Source organism: Natator depressus, chromosome 2 (assembly GCF_965152275.1).
Source record: "Natator depressus isolate rNatDep1 chromosome 2, rNatDep2.hap1, whole genome shotgun sequence".
NCBI lineage: Eukaryota > Metazoa > Chordata > Testudines > Cheloniidae > Natator > Natator depressus.
In genome coordinates this window covers 203,373,462-203,400,927 of record NC_134235.1, presented here as the reverse complement: position 1 = coordinate 203,400,927, position 27,466 = coordinate 203,373,462, and the positions used below count along the sequence as shown (strand labels likewise).

The 27,466-nt window shown below is 42.7% G+C and overlaps 2 protein-coding genes across 2 annotated transcripts in view; both read right to left on the bottom strand.

Annotated features, from left to right (window-relative positions):
• Positions 1-5,111, bottom strand: part of SPMIP4 (sperm microtubule inner protein 4) — a 49,724-nt gene extending 44,613 nt beyond the window's left edge. The window contains exon 1 of the mRNA XM_074943330.1: positions 4,978-5,111. Coding sequence (XP_074799431.1) covers positions 4,978-5,111 — 134 coding nt within the window. The remainder of the gene's footprint in view (positions 1-4,977) is intronic.
• A 16,221-nt stretch (positions 5,112-21,332) lies between these two features.
• On the bottom strand, positions 21,333-25,732 carry NPVF (neuropeptide VF precursor). Its single transcript, XM_074943329.1, has 3 exons — positions 25,560-25,732; positions 23,160-23,542; positions 21,333-22,275 (listed from the first exon to the last, which is right to left on the bottom strand). Exons 1-3 carry the CDS (start codon positions 25,695-25,697, stop codon positions 22,179-22,181), a joined length of 618 nt encoding a protein of 205 aa, XP_074799430.1. The 5' UTR covers positions 25,698-25,732; the 3' UTR covers positions 21,333-22,178.
• Positions 25,733-27,466: the final 1,734 nt, after the last annotated feature.

Genomic DNA, 27,466 nt, shown 5'->3' with positions numbered 1-27,466 from the left:
TGCTGACAAAAGCCCTTAGCATAGATGCAGTAATACTGGCAAAACTGCCCATTTGCCAGGAGAGCTTATTTCACTGGAGGAGGTGTTGGGGGAGGGAGCTGGAATAAACTATGCTGGCATAAACTGAGTCCACCCTAGCAGCACTTTACTGATATAGTATATTGGAACAGTACCCCAGCAAAGCGCTCCTAGTGTGGACCTGGCCGTAAACCGGTATGATTCAGAAATAACTTCACTAAAATCACTGGAGTTACACCAGTGCGAATGACAGGCACCTCACTTAATCTTTATGTGCCTTGGTTTATCCACCTGTAAAACATGTAATAATAATCCTGATTTAACTCAGAGGTTATTTATAAATTATGTTGAAATATTCTGATGAAGACTACTATAGAAGTAGTAAGAACACAGTATTATTATTTGTTGATGGAATAAAATACATAAACACAGGGTGAGTAAAGAGCAAGCAGTGCTTCACAGACATAGGAAATACATGCAAAGAGTTTTTAAACAGCTCAGCATTCCCAAATAGAGAATGGTTTGTACAGAACTTGCTTCAAATTTTATCTGAAATTTAAAGTGCTTTCCAAGGGGAACTGATATTCTTCCCAAAGTACACAGGATCACAGTGAAATCACAGAAAGTTCAGTAGGGTGTATGGTACCTTGTAATATAAGGGCAAAATTGTCCTCTTGCACATTTAAACTGGAAGAAGGCTTTGAGGGAGAAAAATCTCTGTAAGGATTCCTTGCAGAAATTCCCTCAAATCATCCAATTAGGAAAGGCCACGGGATGCTGACTGTAAACCTAGAAAATTCCTAGGCATCCATATAGATCCCGCCGGAGGGGTGGGGAAGGGGGAGACCAGGGCCATCAGTACAGAGAACGTATACTTTGGTCTTCACCCCACATCATTCCCTGGCAACCCAGCTCTGTAGCATCGCTTATTTCCCAGCATTTCTCATCTGTGTCATGCCATAATGGTGTTGCAATACTGAGTCATCCCTTCATGACATCGTGTCACAACATGATGCAACTTCATGAAGCAATGAGTTTGTCTTGCAGGACAAGTTAAAATAACCCTCTGGGCTTATCAGAACCCTGTGGGTTATCAGAACATTTTTCTATATTTAATAGCTGAATGAATGTTAGCATCTAATTTTTGAACAGCTCTGTTTAAGATTTTGTTTTTCCCCTGAAGGTTTGAAGCGAGATATCGAATCATTGTGTATGCTGGCTGTGTCAGTAGGTGGTAAGCTGAACCCAAAGGAAACATTAATGAATCATGAAAATGCTGACTTCTATCTACCTGTTACTAAGATGCGGAACAACCACTTAACCCGAGACAGAAAAGACAAACATCGCACACAATGGTACATGAATCTGTCTGCCCACCGAGACCTAACAGGGCTTTGTTAAGCTTCTAATGTTTACAGTCTTTCACACAAAGGAACAGTTGTAGTCAATATCAATCCAATGGGATTTATGGTTTTCAAGGACACAAACAAAACTGTGTCTCTGCAAGAGAATATCAAACTAAAACTATACTGGACAAACTGTTAAAAAGATGTAGAGTAGGAAACAATCCTGCACCAGCAGAGAAATGAACTAGACAGCTTAAGAGAGATTTTCCCTCCTTAACTTCCATGATTCTAGAATTATATTAAATTCTGATTGTCAAGTTCTGGAAGAATAATACTTAGAACTAAAAACTACTTTCCTTGCTTTTGATCACATGAAGTTGACAAGTCAGCCATCTGTTTACTAGTGCATCCTTTATTTAAACTATATTTTAGCCTGCAAAATTTTCTTGTTTTCTGGCGTTCATGCCAACAGTTTATGAATATTGGGCCATAGGATGTGAGCTCATCAGATCTCATAAACAAAACAGGTTCTGACTTGATCAGAACTTGAAACTGAGATCTCCAAGGGAAACAAAAATGCTGCAGGAAGCTGTATTGGTGGTGAGTCTGTCTGAGGCAGGATTAGGGGCTTGGCCCTGGGTGTCACTCACATTGATTTCTAATTCAGTGGGCATGATTCTCCGGTGCTGTATGCCTTGCATCATCATTTACCCCAGTGTAAATCAGAATGACAGCCTTTTACGTCCAATTTACACTGGTGAAAGGGAATGGAGAATCAGTCCCAGTGGATGTGCAAAACTAGTGTAACTTACACACTGAGTGGCATATGAGGGGCATACGCATCAGGATACAGTTTGTGCTATAATATGAAAATCAAGAGGCGTACATAAGAGCAATCAGAGACCCCACACTTTTATGCCTGCACCAGGTCCAACACGCCCATTGCAAATCCACAGGGCCTGACTTTGGGGGTCAGCGAGCTGTGCTCAGTGCAGGACCCAAGGAGGGTGGAATAAAGTAGTAGGCATCCTGTGGAAGAAATAGTATGTGAACATGTAAGTAAAGACTCCTCATCCCAGCTCCTCGCCCAGGCACCTTGCCCAGCCAATTTCAATCTCTTCATCCAGTTTCAGTCTTTCCCTTGCTCCCAGTCCCACTCTCCTTTTCCCAGTCTCAACACATGGCCCCACCTCCTCATCCAATTTCAGTCTTCCCCACCCCACACTGGTTACCAGTCCCTGTTCCCCCCTCATGGGCTGTCAGTCACTGTTTCCCTTCCCTCAGCCCCATGTCTTCCTCGCCCCATGCAGCTCCCAGCCCATTTCTTCTCCCTCTGCTGTGCTGCCCTTCCACCTCCCCTGGTCTCCTCTGCATCTGAATATGCAGGCTAATATGGTGCCAGAGGGAGGGCAAGAAGGAGGGAGGAGATGCTCTCAGTTCCAATGCCCAACACCTCAGCAGCCTGCATCAGCTGGAAGGAGCAATTGTCAGGAAAGTCCTGCTCTGCCCCCACTGCTCTAGGGTAGAGCATGCCCAGTACAGAGAGAATCTTCCAAGAATTCAGCTGCCATCCTATAATAAGTCTTTACTGAGCATGTGCAAAGTAAAACTTTTCAAAGGCTTATAATTTGGCCAAATTTGGTGTTTTTTCCCCCATAGTAACAGCAAATGGCATATCTCCGGGACCAGGGTGACCCCTCCTACCAAATTTCAAGTTCCTGCTCCAAAACATGGCTGTGATAGAGCTTCTCAATTAAGTAGCTGAAATAATTTTTTTAACATGGGAAAAACATCATATTTTTTCCTTATTTGCGCCCGCCCCGCCTCCCCTCCCCCCCCCCCCCAAAATTCAGCCTAAGGAAGATATGTAAAATTGTCTCGGCATGGAAAATTTTAGACCAAATGGTTAAAGTTTGACAAAGATATAAACAACTGAGAACAGGGTCTTACAATGGCAAGTGTCAGCCAACCTTAACTATAGACAGCACTACCACTCTGCCTATAAAGACCTGCTTTGTGTCCACTTATCCACTGAATTTATACAACAACACTGAATTAACCCTATTGAATGCCCTGTACACCATTACTGAAACTGATTATTTGACGACAAAAGGAAATCTTCAGGCTCTGGTTTCGAGGGTTATATGAATTGTCCATTAGTTACTGTAAACATACAAACACAGCCTTAGAGTATTTAGAGGCAGCTTATTAATCCAAATACTGGTGACAAACATTAACCTTAAATAACAGTACACTAAAACTACTCAGCTGCAATAGACGTATAGTAGATATATTGATATACATGAAGTTCAACACAGTAAAGAGTGCAGATTTCTAATAATGATTAAAGTTCAGATTATTTATTATGTATTGTTTAAAATAGTTGAGGCCAACCATTTTCTAAGATTTTTTTCCTTGTCATAAAATACCTATTTGCATCATTTTAAAAAACCCTGTATTATAACCCTGATTGATATCTAGGCTAAGACCTGGTGCCAACTTCTTTTCTGGTATAATGGGTGTAGCTCTACTGAGTTCAGTGAAGTCTGCACATTTATCTCCACAGAGAATTTGGCTCATGGTCCCTTAGTGAGGACATAACATTAACATTTTTCTATCCACAGAAAAAGACATATTATGACATGGCTGGGGTCACGATCGTGTTTCTTTTCTATGCTTCAGCATTGTAATGTTTTGTACTGCAGAAAGGGCCTAAAAATGGTGCTTATTTTTAACAGTAAATGTTACTTGCTTTTATAGTGTTTTGTGCCCTTAGTTTTTGGCCTTTGTGCCCAGCCAACTCATCCAATTGTGGGGCACTATCCAATCAATGAGGGTCTTTCCTCTGAGTTCAATGGGATTTGGATAAGGCCTATAATTCTCCTAGATTTTAAGTGCATCAGCCATTATAACATTTCATGTGCAGATTCATCTAACCTTCTATAACTTTATATGTTCACAACGCAAGCCACGAGGATAGTGAAACAGCCAGCACCTTGACTAGGGAAGATACCTCAATCAGGTGACTCAGCATACAGTCTGACAGATCCAATTACATCAAATATGCTCCTGCTGAAGACTTAATATGGGATGCTAGCCTTCAAAGGCCAAAATCAATGAAAACTAGTAAAACACAAAGCGCTAAGTGATATGGGAACTATAGTTTAGTTTCCTATTTCTGTAGATAAAATATTATGTAGAGGAACAGTGGAGAACATGAGGACCACTACAGGTCTACTGTATGTGTAAAGGTGAGAAATGTGGATCCAAAAAGGATCACTGTCCTAAATAATGAGCAGCTGAGATGTATGATTTTCCAGAATTATAAACCCAAATTCTGTCTTGTGTGGCACCCCAACTAAGGGTATAATTTGCCCCATAATTTGTCTCTGTAAATTATTGACTGAGGTAAGACAGTTTTGTTATAGAATTTATGGCAAGCCACAAAAATTCAACCTATGCAATCTATTTTATAGATACAGATACTTAAGGCCAAATTTTGTAATTTCATTGAAAGCAATGGGGTTGCACTAGTGTAAGTGGGAGCAGAGTTTGGCGCCAATACGTTAAAATTTTCAGCAAAACACATTTTCCTTTAGTAGCTATATCTTACCTATCCTGGGACACAGTTGGGCGTGAAGGAATTTGCAGCGGAGTCAGTGTCTCATTAGACTCTAAGGATTTCGATAATATGTCTGTTCCCTCCCTTTCTCTATAGTAGTATGGCAGGCCATGTAACAGCTCCATGCTTCATATTTGCACGTTGAGGCCTGCAGGGAAGCTACATGGATAAAAGATTAAATCGTCAAAAGAATCAGACAGTGCATCTGGATACAGTCTGAGCAAGTAACATGGGTAGCTTCTGCTGAACTCTGATACCGTTCAGCAGAGGAAACAGTGGCCACTTTGATACTGCAACTGATCCCTTGTATCAGATTACAATGTAAAACAAGAACAAAAAGATTGTTTAGAGACAGAAGTATAACACTATGGCTTTATTCAACTAATGAACAATAGCTAGAAATACATTTTAACCAAATGGCAGGGAAAAGAAAATCTTCCCATGGAATATGGACTCTGAAAAGATTCACTCGTTATTTTTCAGATTTACCCTTAAAATCCAAAGTCTTGCTTGCTCTGTATAGACATTAATGATCACATGACACATTTCACAACAGAAAGAGTTTGCTCCCTTGCCAAGCTTTTCCTCCTCCCACTTTTGTTCAGTGTGCTGAGTGGAAGGCGTTTTGCACCCTGCATTTCAGTGATGCGGTGCATACTGTATAGACTATAGAGCGTGGAAAGCATTTTGGGATGAAAGGTGATGTAACAGAATTAATACAGGATTCTCCACTGCCTGGAACCATGTGCAGTCATTTACAGAGAGTAAAGCGCTACAGCTCTGATTTCAAAGGAGCGACTCAAGCATGCAGGAGAAGATGGCAGGGAGTAAGCCCCTCTGCTTCCCTTCTCCACCCAATGAAGCTCCTCTGGCTCACAGCACAGGAATCCCCTCTGAAAAGCCACAAGTCCTTCCCCCCTCCTTCTGCATCATAAACTACATGAGTGCCCTCTCCCTACCTGAACTCTACTGCTCCTGGCAGAACCCTCATGCCTCTCAAAAGATCCCCACTCCCCTGATGTTCCCATGCCCTTTACCCCAAGTCCAATGCCAGGGTGGAGGCACTCAGCAGAAGTTCAAAAGGACAAGATGGGGTTAGCTCTAGCATTCCCTCCCTTCTACACCTGATGAGCCCTCCTCTGGTTTACATTAGCAGGACTCCCTCCAACTAACAACAGAAGATTCATTGGGTGCAGAAGGCTGGAAAACTAGTGTTTCCCCTCTTCCACCTTCTGCACACCCTTTCCCCATCTGCACCCTATGCTCTTGGAAACCCCCCAGCCACTGGGTGTACAGTTCACAAGGGAAGAAGGCATCTGAAACGGGACATGGGGAAGAGAGAGGAGATATGCAGCATATGAGAACTTGAAGGAGACCATGTCCGTAGGTAGGGATCAGAGGAGTTGGGGCTGTGGCAGACATGAGGGGAAGTGGGTGTTTCTTGCTATGAGGAATGGGGGAACTCTGGGGAGCAAAGGGATCCAGGCTGGAAAGGAGCAGCTCAGGCAGGGGTGGAGAGGACATGGGGGTTGGAAAGCATTAGAGTTTTTTCACCTTCTCCACCCAACAAATCTCCCATTGTTTGTCAGAGGGAACTTCTGCTGCTGAATACAGCAGGAGCTTTGCATGTTACATAAGCCAACTATGTGCTGCTTCCCCACCTTCTCCAGCAGCACTATGCTGCTCCTCAGCTTGTCAACTCTGCTCTTTCTACCCCATGAATGTTCTCCCCCGGGCTCACGGGACAAGCATAAGACCCCAGGGAGACTTCGTGGGGTTCCTGGAAATGTTAGAAGGCTCAGCAGAGGCACTTATCCAGGCAAAGCCAGACTCTTGAGCACCTCCTAAGCTCCACAGGAGATGGGCTGCTCTCCTAAGGAAGCGTACATTAGTAGGGCTCCCCAACTCAGATATCAGGAATTCACAAAGAAGTGCGAGGGGAAGAGATCCCCTAACCTTTGCTCCCTACTCTGATGTTATGACTACACAGTACACATACAAGATTTTTACAAATTAGGCAAACAGGGTACTGAAGGCAACCATCCATCACCCTTCATTAAGGGCCAATTCTTCTGAGCTGCTGAAGGCACTTGAGTATCTGACAGGATTAGGTTCTGACTCCATATGGTAACCAATTACCCAGGTGTCACTAGACACAGAGCTAGCTGTCTCTGCCCAAACAATCCTATCAGAGAACATACAGGCAAAAGAGTAACAGTTAGTGCTCAAATCATCATGCTTACTGAGACGTGTGTGTGACATGAATTACTAAGCCTGTGTTCTGTGGCCCCCGTTTTTGATACTCTATATGTAACGCAAGGAATATGGTAAACTGGCACTGTTAAGGGGCAGTTTGGATACGTGTTTTGAGAGGTACAATTTTAACTGCATTCTGATTTCTACTCTTTGAGGGGTTTTAACATGAACATTCTTGAAAAGCAATATGCATTCACACCACAGACATATGCCTATAACCTTAACTTCAATTTAACCAGGGTTATTGTGTGGTTTATTTTTATCAACCTGCCCTCTCTCATTTCAGCATTACTGCAAGTTAATGAGAACCAAATATTTCACTCTTCTTTGTGAAAAACATTAGTGCTTCTCTTGTATCTATACAACTGTTACAATATATTATTTTTGTCTGCCTTATGGACTAGGAACATAGTGTAGGAACTGCCAGATCAGATTCATAGTTTGATATCTTTCCTCAGATGGTAGCTGATATGGTAATCTTCAAACAAAAGCAAAAAACTCTCCTGTAATACACATGGGGAGTGCTTGGTGTGCATACTGATTTGGTGTGTGTACTTGTCTGGTATTCATGCATGAGGACCTACTTGACCACTACTGTGACCCCATACTGAAGCATGAGATTCAGTCACTACCACCTTGCAAAGGAACCAATGATCATAGTTGTTGCTAACAACTTGTTGGTTTGAAATTTGCAAAGAAATACAGGCCTGATTCTCCTCCTAGTGATACTGGTGCATCAAGTCTGTAATGATCATGTAAAAGTCCATGAGTCTGGATTCCCACTGGGGGAAAAATCCAGTCCCCACTTACCAGAAATGGACCCTAGCTGAACCACCCAATGTGTCCAACCCTCGTGTCCTTTCTGGGGAACTGTGTGAAGGGTACTTCTGTGCCACGCAGGAGGCTACCACGTGCTCATTTCTCCCCATTGTGAAGACTGGTCACAAGCTCACTATACCCAGGCTCGTGCTTCCATGCCCCACCCCACACTGCACTCAGCCTAGGCTCCACGACGGACAGCCAGTCCCACAGCAACAGCCCATAGCACCCAGCCCGCGGGGGACCTGCCCCCTTCACTGCACAGAAAGCACCCGCCCCTCCACGTGGTGGGCTAAAAACCTCGGCGCCGCCCCCTGTGACGCATCATCCTGGAGCTCCTTCGGCTCACGCGCGTCATGGCCCGCCCAGCCGCCCCACCCACGCAACTCTCGTTTCCTGGGAAACTGGATCCACCTTCCCTAGTGGAAGAATCCAATCGGATTTCAGCTCCGTGAGCCACCACGGCCAATCAGAATCGAAGATTTGTTATTGACGGGCAGGCAAGGAACGCGGAGGCAGGGGGCGAAGCTGGTACTCAGTCCACATGTCACTTGTTCACACCGCCCCGTCCGGGGGCGGGGCCAGTACTCTGGGGAGGCCTCAATAATAGGGCACGATGGAATTAGCATCACGCTCACGCCCACAGAGGGGAATCCCCAGTCCGACCCCTCCAGCTCCCATTGTCCATGGGAAATCCAACCCCAGCAGGGCAGCCAGCACCCCCCAAGGCCTTATTGTCCCCAGGGAAGCCAACAGCACTCACAGTGTCCGTCCAAGCCCCTATTGTGCCTGGGGAACCCAACACTCAGTGTCCCCTCCAAGGCCCTATTTTCCCTGGGAAACCTCCCAACACTCACAGAGTCCCCCAAGGCTCTATTGTCCCTGGGGAACCCCCCAACACTCACAGGATCCCCCCAAGGCCCTATTGTCCCTGGGAACCCCCCAAACACTCAGTGTCCCCCCAAGGCTCTCTTGTCCCTGGGGACCCCCCAACCCCCCCAACACTCACAGGATCCCCCCAAGGTCCTGTTGTCCCGGAGGAACCCTAGGGTGACCACCCGTCCCTAATTAGGCGGGACAGACCTAAAAGGTAAATTTCAAGTCCTGGTTCTGGGCTGAATGACTCTCCGGGACAGCATTTGTCCCGGGTTCCCTGCAGCGCCACTCCACATGTGCTTGAGGCTCAGGAGTGGTGCCAGCCTCTTCCTGGTGGGGGTGGGGAATGAGGTGGGCCTTAGCCCCCCCTTGCTGTGAGGCCCCACCCATGCTCCTTCTCTTCCCTCCAAGACCCCAACCCTAACCCAGCCAGAAACTGGAGCTGAGCAGTAGTGAGAGCCGACCAGGGAGCCAGGGCAACTGTGACGATTCCCATATTCTCCATCTGCCCTGGGTGGTGTGCCCTGGGGGCTGGGGACACGGGCTGGGGGCTGTTCTTGGGCACCCCGGCCTCCCACCCAGGACAGGTGGAGGGTCTGGGACTCCACACAGCAGCCCGGGCTCCCTGAGCAGCTCTTAGCATAGCCTGGCTCCATCTTCCAGCCTGGCCTGTGGACAGGACTTTGGGGGAAGAGGAGGGACAGGGGATGGGGCCACAGAGGGGCTGCTGCATGTATCCTGCTTTTGCCTTTTGGAAAGGTGGTCACCTTAGGGAACCACCCAACACTCACAGGATTTCCCAAGGCCCTATTGTTCCTGGGGAACCCACCAACAGTCACAGGGACCCCCCCCCCCGGTCCTATTGTCTATAAGGAATCCTTTAACACTCACAGGTTTCCCCCAAGGTTCTATTCTCTATGGGGAACCCCCCAACACTCACAGGATTCGCCCAAGGCTCTATTGTTCCTGGGGAACCCCCCAACACTCACAGGGACCCCCAGGACCTATTGTCTATAGAGAGTCCTCTGACACAGGTTCCCCCCAAGGTTCTATTCTCTATGGGGGACCCCCCCCCAATACTCAAAGGGTTTCCCCAAGGTCCTGTTGTCTATGGCAGTGGTTTTCAACCTGTAGCCTGCGGACCCCTGGGGGTCTGTAGACTGTCTAAGATTTCCAAAGGGGTCTGCACAATTTCAAATTTTTTAGGGGTCTGCAAATGAAAAAAGGTTGAAAACCACTGGTCTCTGGTGCCCCCTCACACACAGAGTCCCAAGGCCCTGTTGTCCATGGGGAAATCCCTCTCCACCACACATATACACTGGGTCCCACCAAGGCCCTATTGTCCAACAGGAGCAGCAGGGTCCCCTCCAAATTCCCATTATCCGGGAGGAAATCCCCAGCTGGGGGCAACAGCCCCCACTCCCAAGCCTCTCTAGTCCATGGAGAATTCTCAGCAGAGGAATTGGGCCTCAATCCCAGAGTCTATATAGAAGCCCCAGTAGGGGAAACACAGTCTCTACCCCCTATAGTGGGGACCAAGGACCTTTTACATTCCCTTTTCTCCTCTGCTCCCCCATTCCCTCCCCCAGATTCTCATTCCTGTTGCTGAAGACCTCCCCCATTTACAATATTGCCACCCCAAGGATTCAAAAATCATGTCAGGCTCTCCAAATCATGAGATTGGCCTTTAATTTGGCCTAAAATTTAACGAGATCTTTCAAAAAAGAACGTTGGGTGCTTTATATTTACCTTCTGGCTTTGCACATGAGCTCTTCTCTGCAACCAGGTAGGCTAAAAGGTTACTTTTTTTGTTAAAATGAAGGCTGAGATTCCCACCTAACAACCTTCCTCCTGAAGCTGGGACTTTACAAAACCACCTAACATTGTGAGACTCACGATCAAATCCCGAGTTAACAACAACTGTATTAGCTCAGTGTAAAGTAACTCCCAAACCAACTCCTTTGCCTAATAATAACTCCCACCTTGTCCCCCCATTCGGAGTCACTGAACACCTGTTTCTTGCTCTCCCCCAGTCACTGAAATCCTGGGGAAATCTTGCAGTGTATAACACCCAGTCTACTTAGTGGGGATGAGACTAGCTTTTTCCCCAGGTCCCAGGAGTTTCTAATGACTTTAGAGAGGAGGATAGTAGCTTCTTTCTTTCGTGCATTCACACACTGTCCCCTCCCCTACATTCAAGGCTAGTATTTCCTTTCCTAGGGTGGGATCGGGCTACCTGGTCTGGGAGATTTAGCTGCTGCATCTTGGACCTCCTTATTATAATTATTATTTATAGTTCAGTAGCACCGAGAAGCTCCACTGAATGATGGACTGCACAAACACACAGTAAGAGACGGTCCTTGTCTCAAAGAATTTTCATTCTAAATAGACAAGACAAACACTGGGTAGGAGGGGGCCCCTTAGATAAGATTCTCCCCCCGAGAAAAATTGTATGTGGGAATAAGTTATTATGTGGGAGTAAGTTGTTTAAGGAAATTGATTTGCTGGGGGTAAAAGATGGTTTGGCTTAACTTTTGACCTCCCGTGCCTTTTTTGTTTTTCACAAATATAGTGGACCCAATTCTGATCACACACACAATCTTATTCTGCCTAACCTCACTGACGTCACTGGTATTACTCATGATTTACACCAGCGTGAGAGAAGAGAGTCAGGACCCGCATAACTTACAGTATTACCCTCTACCCTGCCCACCAAATAGACACCAGTCTGTTTTACAATCTGTTTAAAAAAAAAAAGAAAGAAAGTAGCCCAACATCAACAACCTGGCATTTATTTATCAACCCTACTATAATTAACCAGTATCGTCCCCTGATGGAATAGCAAAATAATGGATTTAAAAAAAAAATACAATTGGTTTCAGGCTTCCTTCTAAAGGGTTGTTACAAACAGCACAGAGGGATAGAAATTCTAGTGAACATTCTGATGAATGCTAAACCTGTTGTTTCCTTTGAATAAATACAAAGATCTGTATGAATTTAAAATGTAGTAGGTGTTGCAAACATTGTGATAACCCATTCTCCAGGGAGCTCTCAGTCCAAGGGGCCAGTTTGCAGTGATCCGTCCCCCTTCTCCCCAACTCAGTGTCTGGCAGTCTGCAGAATGAACGGCTAGTGGACAATGGAATGGGGCAAAACCGTAAACTCAAGCCTACCTTCTGGCTCAGTGCAGTATCCTGTGAGTATATTTTGGCCTGCATTCAGGGTAGGCTCTGACATCACAATGACAGATGGTTGCAGCTTTTGGGTATATACTATATAGTACAGCTTGTGATGTAGGCAGCATCACAGTATCAGCCCCTGCTGTTTGAAGAGGCATGTGTTGCAGCAGTCTTTCTGTAGGTGGTTACTGGTATCCTCAAGATCTGGAGAGAAGGATTTAAAGGAAGGGGTAGCTGATGACCTGCCCCACTTCTCCTGAGACAGTAAAGGTTATTTTGTTTGAACAAATTGGGAGCATCAAGTGGGCAGACCTGGTGCTGACTGGGGCCACACCACCTGCCCTCCCGGCACTCGGAGCTGGGGCTGCATTGCCCACCCTCCTGGTGTTCCGGGGCTGGGGCGGGGGAGGCTGGGGCCACGCTCCCCATCCTCCTGGCGCTCCAGGGTTGGTGGGGTTGGGGGCGGTCCTGCATTGGGGGCGCTAGGTCGGGGTTGGCGGCCATGGAGGGGGGGCTCTGGGCTCTGGTGGGGGTCCCAGAAGGGGCAGGGCTTCGGGCGGAAGGGGTGGGGCTGGGGGCTAGCCACCCCAAGCCAGCAGTTCACATGCCACCCATGCCTGCACACGTTTGGAAACGCCAGGTCCACAAGTTTGAGTTTACAATGCAGTGTAGACATGCCCTAAGAAAACAGAAAGTGAACTTACAAGCAAATGATTCAAGTTTTTAAACCACAGGAAAGTTAGAGACAGAAGTGGTGATGAGGCAGCATTTTCAAAGAATATGAAAATTTGAGGATTTCTTCCAGGCTATTCGAAAGTCTCGAGAAATCGTGCCTTCCACGTGATTTTGAAAAAGCAGTGAACAAACTGACAGCTGTACTGCAGGCTACAGCACTTAATGGCCGTAGTCGGATTCCACAGCAATTTTTCTAGCTCTTATTTCCACTTAGGCTCATTCTGGCTCTTTTCAGGGGCTTGCTCATTTGGGGATGCTCCATTCTTGTAGATTACTTAAGGGGATGTTTTCATCCTTCTTCTCAGGGCTTTGCAACTTTTGTCTTCCCACACCCCAAAAACTACTGCCCAATTGCTCCCTATGCCGGGCGCAAGTCAGTGGAAAGGGGAAAAAAGTAGGGCAAAGAAAAGGCAGAACCATGGCTCCAAAACTCCAGCGTGCCAGTCAGCAAAGCTGACTGACTGCTTTGGGCAGGGGAAAGAGGAGCACCATAAGGAGGTGTTGCAGATTGTTCTGCCCACAGCACAAGGAGGCAGTCTACCTCTCTGTGCCATAATGCCTCCTAGTGACTTCTCCAGGTTACTGTAGCTCCACATCACCCCTTCCTATGGGCTCTGGGCTATTAGCATCATCTAGCATGTAGTGCTGAAGTGAAGCAATCAGGAAAAAATAAAAAGTCTTAGCAGATCTGAATGGCAAGTAGAATAGTCATCCGTCTCCGGGTTCAAACTCACCAGTATCTAATGCAGAAAAGATCAAAGATTGCCAAAGAAGGTGAGGTGGCAGACATTAAATTGTCACCCACCCCCACTAAAACTGAACGAGTTTAATGTGGCATAATGTATTTTAATAAATGGGAAGGGAAAGAAGCATGATAATTTCTTATCAAACAAAAGAATGTTTCTGTTACTTAGAGGGAAATGACCTAATGGGAGAAAAAAGTTTGTTAAATTAAATCAAGAGAAAATGTATTTTGCAAACTCAAATTTATCCCCACGTGTGATAAAAGAAACAGGTGGATGTCAGGATTTAGATGGGAAACTATTTAAGTGCCATTATCCTGCCCTGGTGCTGATTTTTTGCTTTCTTTATGTGGAGAGAATCATACACACTTCAGTGTTCAAAAGGAAGCGGCCACAAAATTTTTTTAGAGAGAAAAGTGGTATTATTACCCAAGCTGATATACATTATTATACTTATGCCAACGGCAAAAGATAGAAGATAGACAGCACTGACTCAGTGGTTTTGCAGCCTATATTTGTTCTGTTCCAGGTTTTGGGAAATGGTTTCAAAGTGTAAGAATGTAAACAATAATATAACTAGACTTCATTTATGGCAAAGTCTTAAGATAGCCAGTGTGAAAATAACTTTATATGTGTTTGCATTTTCTTAAGTCTAGGGCCTCCATCAGAAGTCTTCTATCCCAATCTACAGTATGAGGTGAAAATGTTTTAAAACAATACTTCATTCTGTCTGAAATAGTAACTGGATGCTTCAAAAGCATTTCTCATGTTTAAAAATAGTGCGACTTCTGCCCTCCTGTGGCAGTAGACTAGTTTTGCAGATGGCCTGGGATCATGACTGCAAACGTCTGTATTAGATCTTATAATCACAGATTCCTTTATTTTTCTTTGTGGAAGAGATATAAAGAACTGTGTTCACAACCCGCACTGCTTTATAATTATTTGATTTTAGTACAAGCTTCTGGTATTTTGTTACGAAAAAGGGAAATTAAATAATTCGGTATCATTTTTTTAACCTTACTATAAGAACACAGAGTCTGACAGTGTGAAGATTATATAAGAATAAATGATTTGGGATAAATTTTTGTGGTCATTAACATAATTTTAGCTTGAATGTCTATGCCCACATATTGGATAATTTGCACAAAGGATAGGAGAAGCTTCTATGCTATCCTGTTTAATCATTCTATAGTTTATTTAATGTAAACCCCTTTTTCTTTAGAAAAGATGTCCGGTATTAATGTTTGGTATACCAGGGTCTGATTCCTATCTTGTTTTTACACCAAGGCCATGTCATCGATTCCAGTGGAGTTACTTTAACTCTACCCACGTGTACATGAAGAGTCAGTCCCATGCCGTCTATTTACGTTAAAAAAATCATTAGCTGTAGCCCAATAGGCAGTTTTAAATGTACGGATTTATGCATAAGGTGAATCAGCCTTTCAAATAAGACTTGCACATGGCTTGACTTTCAGAGGTGCTGAGAACCTGAAACCTCAACTAACATCAACAGGGGCTGCAGCTGCTCATCACCTCAGCAGATCAGGCCCATTGAATATATTCATGGGAAAGTGGGCGAAAGCAAAATTTTATGGAAGTGGATGGCAGTGGTCAACTGAGAGACCCCAGGAAATACATGCTGACAACTGTTGCCGTTTTTTCCACCCTTTGTTTCCATGAAGCAGCTCTTCTCAAACACAGCACAAACTTCCAGCCAAGTAGCAGATGTTCAGCATCATCCGCATTCACACTTCTCTATTTCAAGACCAAACAGGCCAAATCAAAGCCTGGTTTCACCACACTGAAGTAAAATTTACCCTTCGTGTATCTTTATTTTGGTTTAACTAATTTCTTCACATGCATCTAAATCAAACCACTTTGTAACACTCTCTTGTAACACTACTGACACTGGAAATCAGTGCCAACTTTCAATTGAAATGCCCAACAGGAGAAATACCAGGGTTCCTTCTTGCACTTCTGGTGGCCTCTTATTTCCTAGCAAAATTCCAGCACTCAGAATTTGATTAAAATCCCTAACAGCGACTATGCATATACTTCAGAACACAGCTACATCCAACGTGTAAGTCAATACCAATCATATACTTTTATCTTATTTTTCATTCCCTGAGCCTATTTTTTCTACACCATGGGTCAGGGGAAACCAGTCCCACTTCCCCTTTCAAATCAATATCTACATGTCAGTAATACAGTGTAGCTTAAGCTATGCAATTTTAGGAACCTTTTTAATCATCAGATGAAGGTGACACATTTATTTTTAGCAACCAAAGAAGAGGTATTTGTTATATCAGATGTTTTAAAAACAATTCTCTCCACACTTGCTCATGAACTCCTGCGAATAAATCTCATCACTGGCCCAATTCAGCCCGACTGTGAGTGAGTGCCATTCTAGGGATACATTTGGTCCCATGTCTCTAAATCATTGCCTCCCTGAATTGCTAATACATTGGTCTACTACCAAAGTATTTCTTATTTTAAAACCAAAATCAGCTATTCTACACCAGGGATAAAGGTGATGCACATACATCTGTAATGTGGTCCTCTGTAAGGTGAGATCAGGATGATTATGGAGGAGCTTCTGTAGCTGAATGTCAATCCTGGAACAGGGTTTCTAGGGATTCCCCTGTTTCTGCTGCAGAATGCTGTGGGCTTGATCCAGAACTGTGTTACTTCAGTTCTATGCTGGTGTGAGACCACTGATGTCACCCCTTCTGTGATTAAATTAATCACTATTGCGTTGTAAATGATTTTTCCTGTTCCTATTAGTGGTTTTCTCTTCTGCATTTTTTAAATCTGGGTCGCTGTGGGCCTGCTCTGGGCACCCCTCCAGAAACAGGTGATTCTAGCAAACCTCTTCCTCGACTGCACTGCTGCTTCCCTTTCTGTGAATTTAGAAAAGAATAAAAAGTTGCAGTATGAAAGCATGTGGGTTAAACGTGATCTTTCATCGACTGCACACTTGGATGTAATATGAGCATGCAATATACAAAGTGCAAGATTTTGCTTCTGTCTCTAGTATTGAGCCTTTTAATAATTAATTGGGAGGAATGGGTCTGTGGAGGGCAGAAGAGGAGGAATTTTTAAATAGACAGAATGTGAAGATTGTGGTGGAGAGGATTATAAATATGCTAGATTTCCGTAGGACTCTCCATTGTCTCTCCCCCGCACTATAGGGATCTGAGATCATCTTCCAGTTTTGGCTGAAACTTGGTAGCACTGAGATGAAGCTCAAGGAGGAGGTTTTCCCTTGTCATAGTGTTTTCAGCCCTTCTGTTAGGTGGTTCAGAAACTGGCTTTCACCCTACTGAATTACACTGCTCCTTTTCAGTCTGTTGCAGACAGGAGTGTGGATGGATGCCGTTGTGGAGAAGATGTGAACGGCACTTGCTAAGTAATACACTGGCTGGCTCACTGACTGAGCACATTACCTTTTATTATCCTTAGCACAGAAGCTTCAAAGCCGGGATAAATACTCTGAGCACAGAAGCTTCAAAGATAGGTTGAGTACACACTGTTCTAAGTGTCACAAAAAGTGGATGAACCCGTTGATAACAGTCAGTGAATTCCTGAAGTAGAGAGTAATTAGATTACTTTACCTTCCTACATTAGAACTCTTCCGTTCATTCTATTACTCAGTCTTCTGCTGTAGAGACCAGATTGGCAAGGGCGGGGGGTTGTGGGGGCGGGGTGGGGGGGAGTTTAAGGCCCATAAAACTGTGTCATGACACAGAGATAATGTAACATTCTTGCTTTAATGCCACATTTTCTAAGCATAAGAAAATGAGTAAAATGATTCTTCCTCTTTATGTTTCTCTTGACCTATATCTGTACTCATCATTCTGGTGGCTTTTGGGCTTGGCAGAGAACAGGACCAACTTAACCCATATCTATCTATAGCTATATAAAGATAAATCAGACAACCTGTGGGGCAAAGGTTCAAAAGAAGGGATGGTATGGCAGCTGTGCTGGAGCAGAAATGCCTGTGCTGTGAGCTTGGCGTGAGTCTTAAACGGTTAACAACAAACTCAAGATTTGTCTGTCTGCCCTTCTAAACTAACAAACACACAAGGTAACTACTTAGCTGCAGTGCTTAAGCAAAGGGCCTCGCCTGGCCTTGGGGTTGTGGGCGAATACTGCTCTGCTGTGCTCCTCTTCTGCCTCAATTCCACTCAGCACTGACCTTCAGAAGAAGCAGGTGAACTTTCTTAACTGGCCTGTTGGCGCCTTATTGGTCAGTGTCTCTTCTTAGCCCTTCCACTCCCCTGGGAGACTCAATCCCATTGGTAACCTGGCCTGAGTGGATTTGCCTTAAGCGGAGGGTAATTTCTAGCAGGGGGCAGAGAAGCCCTGATAGATCCCCCCACAGACAGTTTGTTGAGGAGAAATGCCTTCTTACATTTTATGCACTCCCATATGTTTCCCAAAATGTGATTTAAAGCACGGGTGTAATTTAAAGCTGATTTAAAGCTGCCAGAATGGTCTGGGGTGTAACTCTGGCACCTGATATTCAGGATGGAGCAACACTCCAGCACTTCACCTGGCACATGGGGTTACAATGCCATTCAAATTTGGTCTGGCTTCCTGCCCCCAGCATGATACCTGATGGAGAGGCTGCCAGGCCAAATCTGAGTGAGTGGTGTTGCAACCTGACACACGGGGTTGCAATGCTAAACAGGTTTGGCCCAGCTACCGCTCTGTTGTGATGCATGGGTTAGTTGGGCCAAATTTGAGTAATGGCCTGGTGCATTGGGTTGCACTGCTGCTCAGGGCTGGCCTAGCCACCCACCCATCATAAGAGAGGGACTGCTGCCTGGATCAAATCTGAGCAGTGCTGCAACCCTGTGTGCCAGGTTGCAATGCCACTCATCACTCAAATTTGGCCCACGTTGTTTGAGTGTGGGGCAGGTGGTGGGAGCAAGTGGTACCACTGGGTGGCCGTAATCAGAAGGTGCAGCGCTAGCCCAGGACAGGACCAGGGTGCTGAGCTGTGGGGGAGGAGTCAGTGAGTGTCCAGGAAGGTTGTGGGGGTAATGAGCGCGGCGCTGGGGACAAGTTGTTGGTGGGCTACAGGTGAGTGGGGAGTATTGGGGGGTGAGGGGAGGGGAGCTGTGGCTGGTGGGGCTGAGGTGTTGGGGGCTGTGGTGAGTGGGATATATATCAGATCTTTTGGGATGTTGTGGGGGGCCATCAAGATAAGTGGGGGCGGGGGCTGGTCTGATCAGCCAGTTAAATTGGGGTTATGGAGTGCCCCAAAAGTAGCTGGAGCATACAAGTGAATCTTGCTCTTATTTTAAATTTGCAGAGAATATTAATATTGTGAAAACAGTATTTAACATGCACCGCCAATGGACTTTTTGACTAATTACATGTCCGCTTTGGATGTGACTTGCTACTTAGTTTAAAGTTTGACACATAAGAATTGAGTTACAAGTATTTTACCTGGCTATGATATGTGCATTTATTATTAATGTATGAAATCTCATATTTGCAGTTTCACAGATTGTTGATGAGATAACATTTACTGGTAAAGTGTAAGTTAAGTTTTTAATATGTGTACTTTATCTTATGACATCACTCATAAGATAGATTGTGGAAGCATGTGTGACAGAATTACCAACTTCAGATCACTTTTGCAGGGTTTCTGCATTATAAAATTTAGCACTACATCACTTGTTAAAAAGACTATGCTAGGTTAAAAATAACATACCGTAAAAGAACCATGTGTTAGTGTAGTAACCGCTCCAATTAATAAAACTGAAACAAGTTTTAAAATCTTACTTTTTTTTCACTGGTTTATGCTATTTGTGTACTTTTTTTTTTTTTTTTTTGCATTTTTCTCTTGCTGGACAAAGAGAATAGACTAGGCAATTTCATTTTTGTTTTTTGTCATTTTCTAGTCAATTTCAGGTTAAGGTTTTACACAGTAGCACAATGTGATGATATCTGGGTTGCAATGACAGCAGTGTAGTGGAATGATTATTTATTTAATTAAATAGTTTTGGCTGGAATTTTAAAATTCCTGTTGATTTCACATTTTGTGAAAGCTTATTTTTGTGAAACCTAAATGTTAAGCTGTGCCACCCTTTAAAAAAATCGAGGTTGTTGTATGCCAGCTTCTTACAATGGTGTAAATCATTGGGGCTCCAAAGACTAGATGAGAGTGACTGGCCCTCTGCATTTTGGGAAATGTGAGAAACTGGTTTCCTGCCCTGATGAAAGATGCTTGAGAGTCTATGGCTTCTTCTGGGTAAAACTGTTGTCTTTTTACACTCTACTAAATCTCTCCAAACAATACATGGAACTCAACCGCATGCTGAGGCCTCAGACCTTTACATTTGGCAGTAAATTGTCACCTGTCCACTTTATAAGCTCAGGTAGGAATTTCAAGCGAGCATGTTGGTTTTGCCTGGTGAGTTTAATGATAAGCATAAATATTGTTTGTGTAGCAGGAAAGGAGAGGAACTCCTGAACCCTCCTAGAATTAATCCCTGTGAGTTTGGATGGTCTGCTACTTGATTTACTTTAATCTTTCTTGCTTTTTCCCAATTCATGAATAATATCAATATGTGGATAATAAATAATCTGGTGAGTAATAGCTGTAGCTATGTATGTAGCTCCTTCTCATCCTTTTACACTAGTCAGTGATTGTTTTCCTGGCTCACACACTCTCAGACCAAAGCAAAATTTTGCTTAGCATCACATAATTTCTCCTTTATGTACTTTGCTCCTAGCTTTTTATCTGCTGGGAGGAAATAAATCAACATCTCTCCTCTCTTGGATCTGTGCTGCAGAGCCTGTAGTTAGAATGCATCCTATTTATACTTGTAGCAGGGATTGCTTTCAGGCTACTGCTTTTCTCCTATTGCAGTCACCATTAATGCCAATCTGACCTTGTTGCTAGGTGGTATGTCCCTTAAGCGGACAGTTGCTATTGCTGCTTAGGGATTCTTGCAAATGTTGTTTGCTCTTTGTTCACTTGACGTGCTAGAAGTGTTCAAGGATCAGTACACAACTCACAGTTTTGGGAATTTCAGTTCCAATGCTCATTCACTTATAAATCAGTAACACATTCCATGGTTTTACTGACTACAGAAAGGGTGAAATTCTGGCCCTACTGAAGGGAATGGCAAAACTTTCTTGGACTTCAATGGGGCCAGGATTTCTCCTTATGTGTACACTTCGTTGACCAATGTCCTTAAGTATGAACATGGCAGAATAAGTTTCTATGACTACTCTTAAATCTAATACATTTCCGTGCTGTATGTCATGACCAAGTTTTTGGTCTACCAGTAGCTTGTAGACATATTTCATTTTTTTTAAAAACATTACAAAGATGAGAACATTTATTTCCTTTGATCCTACAAGGAGTTCTACACAATGCCAAGGGAAGATCCCCATTGACTTCAGCGGGAATGTGGGGTGTTCAGCATAGCACAGAATGAGAGGTGTTCAGATTGAACACAGAAGCCTGACTTTAGGCTCCTGCTTTTGAAAATCTCAGTCTACAATGTTTTGCTGCTGACAAAAATACCCACACACACTTTGACTTTCACAGTGTTTATTGAATATGGATGAATTTCTATGTAATACCTAAATATTCCCCACTTTTCAGGGGCTCTGTTTATTTAGGATCAGATTCTGCCACCCTTAAGGTGAGTAGAACCATACTCTGCAAGTAGCCCCAATGAATTTAGAGTGGTGCAAGTCAGAATCTGTCCCTAACTGTGAAATTATCAGAGCACAAATAAAAGGGATCCATTCTTTTTCCCGTTCATATAACTAGAATGTTTCAACTGATATTGTTCAAATGTGGCTCGAACTGAAATGTCCGATTAAAGTCTAAGCAAGAACATTTTTATCCCAAAGAATGTTTTTGCGAAAATTACAATGTGAAAAGGTGGGGTTTAGAATGTAAAAGCTCTGTCCAACTGTGCGTCTGGTAGTTCTAATGTCATTCAGTCTGGCAGAGGAAACAGAATGTTTACAGTTCAGATTCCTCAGGATATTTGGGAGGGTATTATTTCAAAATATTGTCAAAATAGTAATTGCATTATGAAGAGACAACAATAGATGCCATTCCTCTGTGATGATCTAAGAAGCTAGCATTTAATTTGTAGCAAAAATGTCAGTGGTCACCTTAACAAAACTTGTATCCAAATATGTCTCAAACAACAACAATGGTTCCGTGTATATGTTTTTTTTCATTCACGTCTTTGGCTACATAAGACACTAAGATGGCAGTGGGCTTTTTTCCTTCCAGAATTGTTTCTGTTTGCTATTCACACAGTAGGCTCCTACTAGTCGTAGTATGCGTCTTTTTATTTGCTTAAAATGCTTCCAGTTATACAATACAACTATTCTTCAAAAATTTACAACAGACAGGACATCAATCAGGCAGCAGTCATTAAAATTTATGATATCCTGCCACTGAAATGAACTAGTACAACAATCACTACCGTTATCATTGCAATATACTGCAATGGTTTGCACAGCACCAGCCACGGTACAATAGTATTAATATTATTATGAAGGTAAGTCTAGATTTCTGTTTGTACCTCTGTTTCCCTTACATCATCTTTTGATTTAAATATAGATCCCAGCTCTTCTGGTTTGAGTCTTCATCATTTGATTCCTTTTCAATATAGTTGTTTGAATACAGATTCCTAAAAGGTCAGAAATACAAAACAAAAAGTGCTATAATCGGGTGAGACAATCACAGAAGAATGAAAAACGGCAGATGCAGATATTACTGGCTGTCTCATTCTGCAGTGAATGCTTCTGAACTGGACTTCTCTTCTGCTTCATGCAGGCAAAATACGTGGTTTAGGAGCAAGACAACTGAAGCAGAATCAGGCGCCCCAAATTAACGAAATGTTTGGATTACTGGTATTTTTAAGGAATTATTATTGTGTATAAAAATAAAATTCACAGTAGAAAATAGTTGGTCCAAATAATAATAAGAGTTGGGTAGGAAATGGCTTTCCTGGAAAAAATTGAAATTTTGAAAATAATATATTTCCTGTCTTAAATCAGGATGAAAAGTTGAAATCTCAAAAATTTTCACAAGTCACCAAACCAATCTTTTTATTTTTTGGTTCAGGTCAATTGAAATGTTTAATTTTGACCTTTCAAAAAATTTTGGTTTTGACCTTTAAAAACAATGTTTATGATAATTAGCTTAAATATCACAACAAAACATTGTTTCAAATGGAAAACAATGGAATTTTTCATTTTGAAGATATTGCCATGGAAAGCTTCAACAGTTTCAAAACATTTTAAAATGAGAAATTCATCAAACCTGACACTTTCCTTTCAGTTTCGATGAACTGGCATTTTCCAACCAAAAAAACCAATGTGTTGAAAAATTCCTGACGGTAATAGTAATGCTTTTTAATCTGATGAACTTTGGGCCTCATTCTGATGTCCTTACTTAGGCAAACCAAACTCACTCAAACACCCAGTTGAGATTGCTTGAGTAAGGCTGGCAGGATTGAATCCTGGCTAATTTATCATTTGGAGGGCGTTCCGCATGCTTTTAAACACTTACCTGTTATTGCCTTGCTCAGCTTCTTGAATGTCTTCTGATAGGTGGGCAGGTAGTGATTTCCCAAATCTTTGTGGCAAGTTGGCAAGTGATTGGATGGAACTTTTAACAAATGGAAATCTCCTGAACCTGTGTAATAAGTTAGGAGCACATCTAGAAATACTGCCTTCAAAAGCTCTCCCAAATCTCAGAGGCAAATTAGCCACTGGCTTAATGCTTCTTTTTTCTTGAACATTTCTTCCAAACCTCAGTGGTAAATTGGCAAGTGAATTAGGCATCTTGTTGACTGTGGGAGTGCTCATTTTAATGATGTTTTTTGATCCCCAGTCTTTCAGTTCTTCAAAATTGAGACTTCTCTGCTTTTCTTCTAAGAAGTCTTCACTGGACTAAAAATAGAAATAATGATACAATCATCTTTTTACATGGATGATAACCTGTCTACATACAAATCACATACAGTAGGTTGTTAATTTTAAGGTTTCTGTAGGCACAGACACGGGGGAGAAGAATATACTTTCCTAATGCTTTTAGAATGCGAATTCCCCAAACATTTTTCAGAGTGTGGACTCTTCCTTGTAGACTGATTGTCTTGTAGACTATTTCCTCCCATTGGCTACCAGAGAACATTCCAGTGGCAACTTCAGCAGTTGTTTACATGGAAAATTAGGAATGCATTTCTGTATCTTTATCTGCTTTAGTGATACCCATTTTTGCCCTAAATGTCAATCACAGTCTCCTTTTGCTCATTTTATCTTCCCCTTCCATCTGTTCTGTTCCTTTCCCGCTCTCCCTGCTCCTTGCACATGCTTTTCTGCTGTCTTGTCCTCTTCTCTACCTCTTCCTGTACAGTTGTTTCCCTTCTTATTGGTCTCCTTTTCCCTTTACATGATTCCTTTTCCCTTGGTTCCCATCTCCACAGCTTCCCATCCATGCTGCCCAGCCATTGGAGAATTCCCCTGGCCTAAGAGAACTTCAAATTAGTGTAAAGCTAACAGAAGTACTCCTCCATTTCTGGCATATGTGGTGTGCCAGGATCACACTCTATTCTGCTACACTGATCCTCCACTGGCATAGGGGCATTTAGGACCTTGAGCTCCTACACTGCTTTATCTCATGCTTGAGCTGACCGGTACAGAACCACTTCTATTGCACCCAATCCCTGTGCTTGGACACAGTGGAGCATTGAGCCCAGGATATTAATTGTTTTATGAAATAATTGGTGCCGTTGTTCTCTGAGAAGTGGCTATATAAAAATTATTTTCTTATGCAAAAGTGTTCTCTGCGCACAGTTAAAGTCATATCTTATTTTTGTGAAGTTGTGTTGTTAAGTTTCTCGATCTTAAAAGCAGATCAGTGCAAATAAGGTATTAGATTTAAATTAAAAACCAAACATTAACATTGTCCATTCCAGCCCATACGTTTTTATGAATGTTTACTTCTCTCAGCACTGCAGAAGCAAGCACAGCTATTGGGAGGGGGAGCTGGAGTCTATTCTAGTTCAGACATCATTAATGGAATTGTTCACTTCTAACTGTGGGACCATATTCTATCTCCTGTTACACCTGTGCAACCCCAGTGAAATGTGTAAACAAGGGGCAAACCTGAAGACTAAGGGGCTGTACAGGCTGGGGTGCTGGAATAATTTTTATAACACGGGTGCTGAAAGAGGAAGCCATATATTTGGTTGTTGTTTCTACTTCAAGCCAGGGGGTGCTGCCGCACCTTCAGCACCCCTAGTTCCAGGACCCCTGTGCACAGGTATAATTAAGGTAAAATTTTTGCTTGCAGAATTTTTATAACTGGCGATGGTGCAGAAGGCAAAAATAATGTAGACTCTGAGGTCCCAGGGACTGCTTCTAGGGCAGAAAGTAGGAAAAAATCACTTTATATATAAACTGTGTAAATGTAAACTGGGTAAATTTGATTTGGCAGCTATTGAGACACAATAAATATGGACCCCACGATGATATTTTATAGTCACTTTTCAGGGTAGAACTTTAAGTCCGTTTACCACATCAGATTTATAGTATTTTCCATTTATCATTATTATTTGAACATCACAAACATTCCTTTATTAATTTTGGATTAGTAATGCATCTTTTATAAGAATAAAAAGCATGACAGTTTCCTACTGCATAAGCAAAAATCCATTCAAAATAAACATCACCCTGAATCCCAAGGTTTTACTGCATGAAAATCAAATCATGAATTGCTTTACACACTACATATAAGCCAGCGGATAGATTTCATGAAAGTTGTCTCAACAAGCCTTCTTTATGCTTGTGATGTTATAGGACCTGATCCTGTGCCACTGAAGTCAATGGGAACTTTGCCACTAACTTCAATGGACACAGGATCAGACCTGCAGTTCTCAAAATAATGTCATACCAAGGCAAATCTTACCTCAGAATATTTATCACCATAATCTCTGCTCTGCAGACTGGACATTGCTGATTCATCTAGGCACGAAGTATTTGATGTTAAAAAGATAAATTTGGCTAAAGTAAATAAAATAAACCTTTTGATTGAGATGATTTTCATTTTCTCTTCAATTAAGTTTATATAGAGAGCTCAGAATCTGTACAGCAAAGGAAATGATCATCTTTTTATATGATTAGAAAACAAAGAGATTCCTTAAACTGTGACATCAACTCCAAATGCTTTATTTCTTAATATTAATTAGGGATGCAGTTTTAAATATCTATTTGAAGAATGTTGGGAATTTGTTTTGTGAACATATTTAATAAACACTGTTTCCTGCTGCAAACACATTACCTTTACAAATATTTTTCTGGCTATGAAAGAGATTTTAATTAGCTAACTTTGAACACCTCACCAATCAGCACTCATAATAACCATGTTTCATTGCTACATTTTAACAAAAGCATCTTGTTCCTGTTTCTCCTATCAACCATCTGTTAAGGATGTAGATACAAGACTTTGCATTCTTCTGATTACACTATACTTGGAGGATGGTATAATGCCTGTTTTGAGATGAGCAAAATTGCAAACATAGAACCCATTGAAATCAATGGTTTGTCTTTCTATTAACTTCAGTGGACATTGGAGGGACCCTGAGAGACACTTAGAACCCGCAAGTCCCACTGAAATCCATGGGTGTTTCTTTCAGGATCTGGCCCATGTATTAAACATATTCATCCATATTAGCGCTAAACAAGGAGCATGCCATTAATTACCAGGCCTATCTGTTGTGTTTTTAAAAAGTTTCAGGAGGACATGCTGGTTGGGTATGGTGTAATGATGTTTTAGGGCCAAATTTTTCAAAGCCTACCTTTAAAACTGCATCCATAGGTTTATGGCACACACCTGTTTGTATACACTCATTGAGGAGACAGCCTACTATCCAATTTGTGCACAGACATGACTGTGCCTGCACTAGCCTGGAGGCTGATTAAAATGCGGCCTGTATCCTTAAGACATGTATGGAATCTTCTAATGGACATTTTGACGAACAAGCATGCACCCTAAAAGGCTGCAAATATTTCAAGAGCTAGAGGCACATGCATGATATGTGCCCAATTCTCGAATATGAGCTTTTATATAGATTGTACAAATCCTATATTTTTGGGGTTTAAATTGACAAATAGACTCATTAACTGAACATTCTGGTGCATAAGTGCTATAAGCACCAATCTGAGGACGCAAATTAGAAACTCACATTGGAAAATTGGACTCTACAGGAATAATTTTTGGAATTCTATGCTGTGGTTGTGAAGATGAAAAGTTTCTTCAATTGTACCATAGTATCTGCAAAATTCTAAGAAGAGAAGTTGTTTTATGTTGTGAACAACCTGGATAATCTGGACTGTTTATATCCACTACACTTGTGTATTCTTCACTGGGAAGTATTTTTGAGTTTGCCAATAAAATCACTCTGATTAGGACTAAACTACTTGTTTTCATGGGTGCAAAGCTCTGTGTGTGACAAATACAGAGTCTCCTCTGATTTTAGTTTTTGTGGGAGCTTTGGATTATGACCTTTCTAAGGCTTCAGTCCACAGGATTTGCATCTGCAAGACAGATGGTCACAATTGTCCCTTCTAGCCTTGGCATTTATGAATTAATGACAGGGAATAACGAATGCACTTCAGGTAGTAATATCTAACATTTAGTGATTGTGCCATCGAATTTTCCTTTTATTTGGCCATTGGATTTTGAACATTTCTTTTTCAAATGGTCTTTCACTTAAATGCTGAGAGATAGTCTGCCTCTTAATTGAACAGACTTGGCAAGAACCAACCGCTTCTGAAATACTTTGAGTGAGGGTCAGGTCCCATTTTCTCTAGTCA

Bases quoted from the DNA above. Each gene is read 5' to 3' on its own strand.
- NPVF (XM_074943329.1), bottom strand. From the start codon at position 25,697: ATGAAAATCATCTCAATCAAAAGGTTTATTTTATTTACTTTAGCCAAA. The intron at 23,543-25,559 runs GTAAGATTTGCC...TTCTATTTTTAG, and splicing joins ATGGTGATAAATATTCTGAG to TCCAGTGAAGACTTCTTAGA. The intron at 22,276-23,159 runs GTAAGTGTTTAA...CTGACCTTTTAG, and splicing joins GCTGAGCAAGGCAATAACAG to GAATCTGTATTCAAACAACT.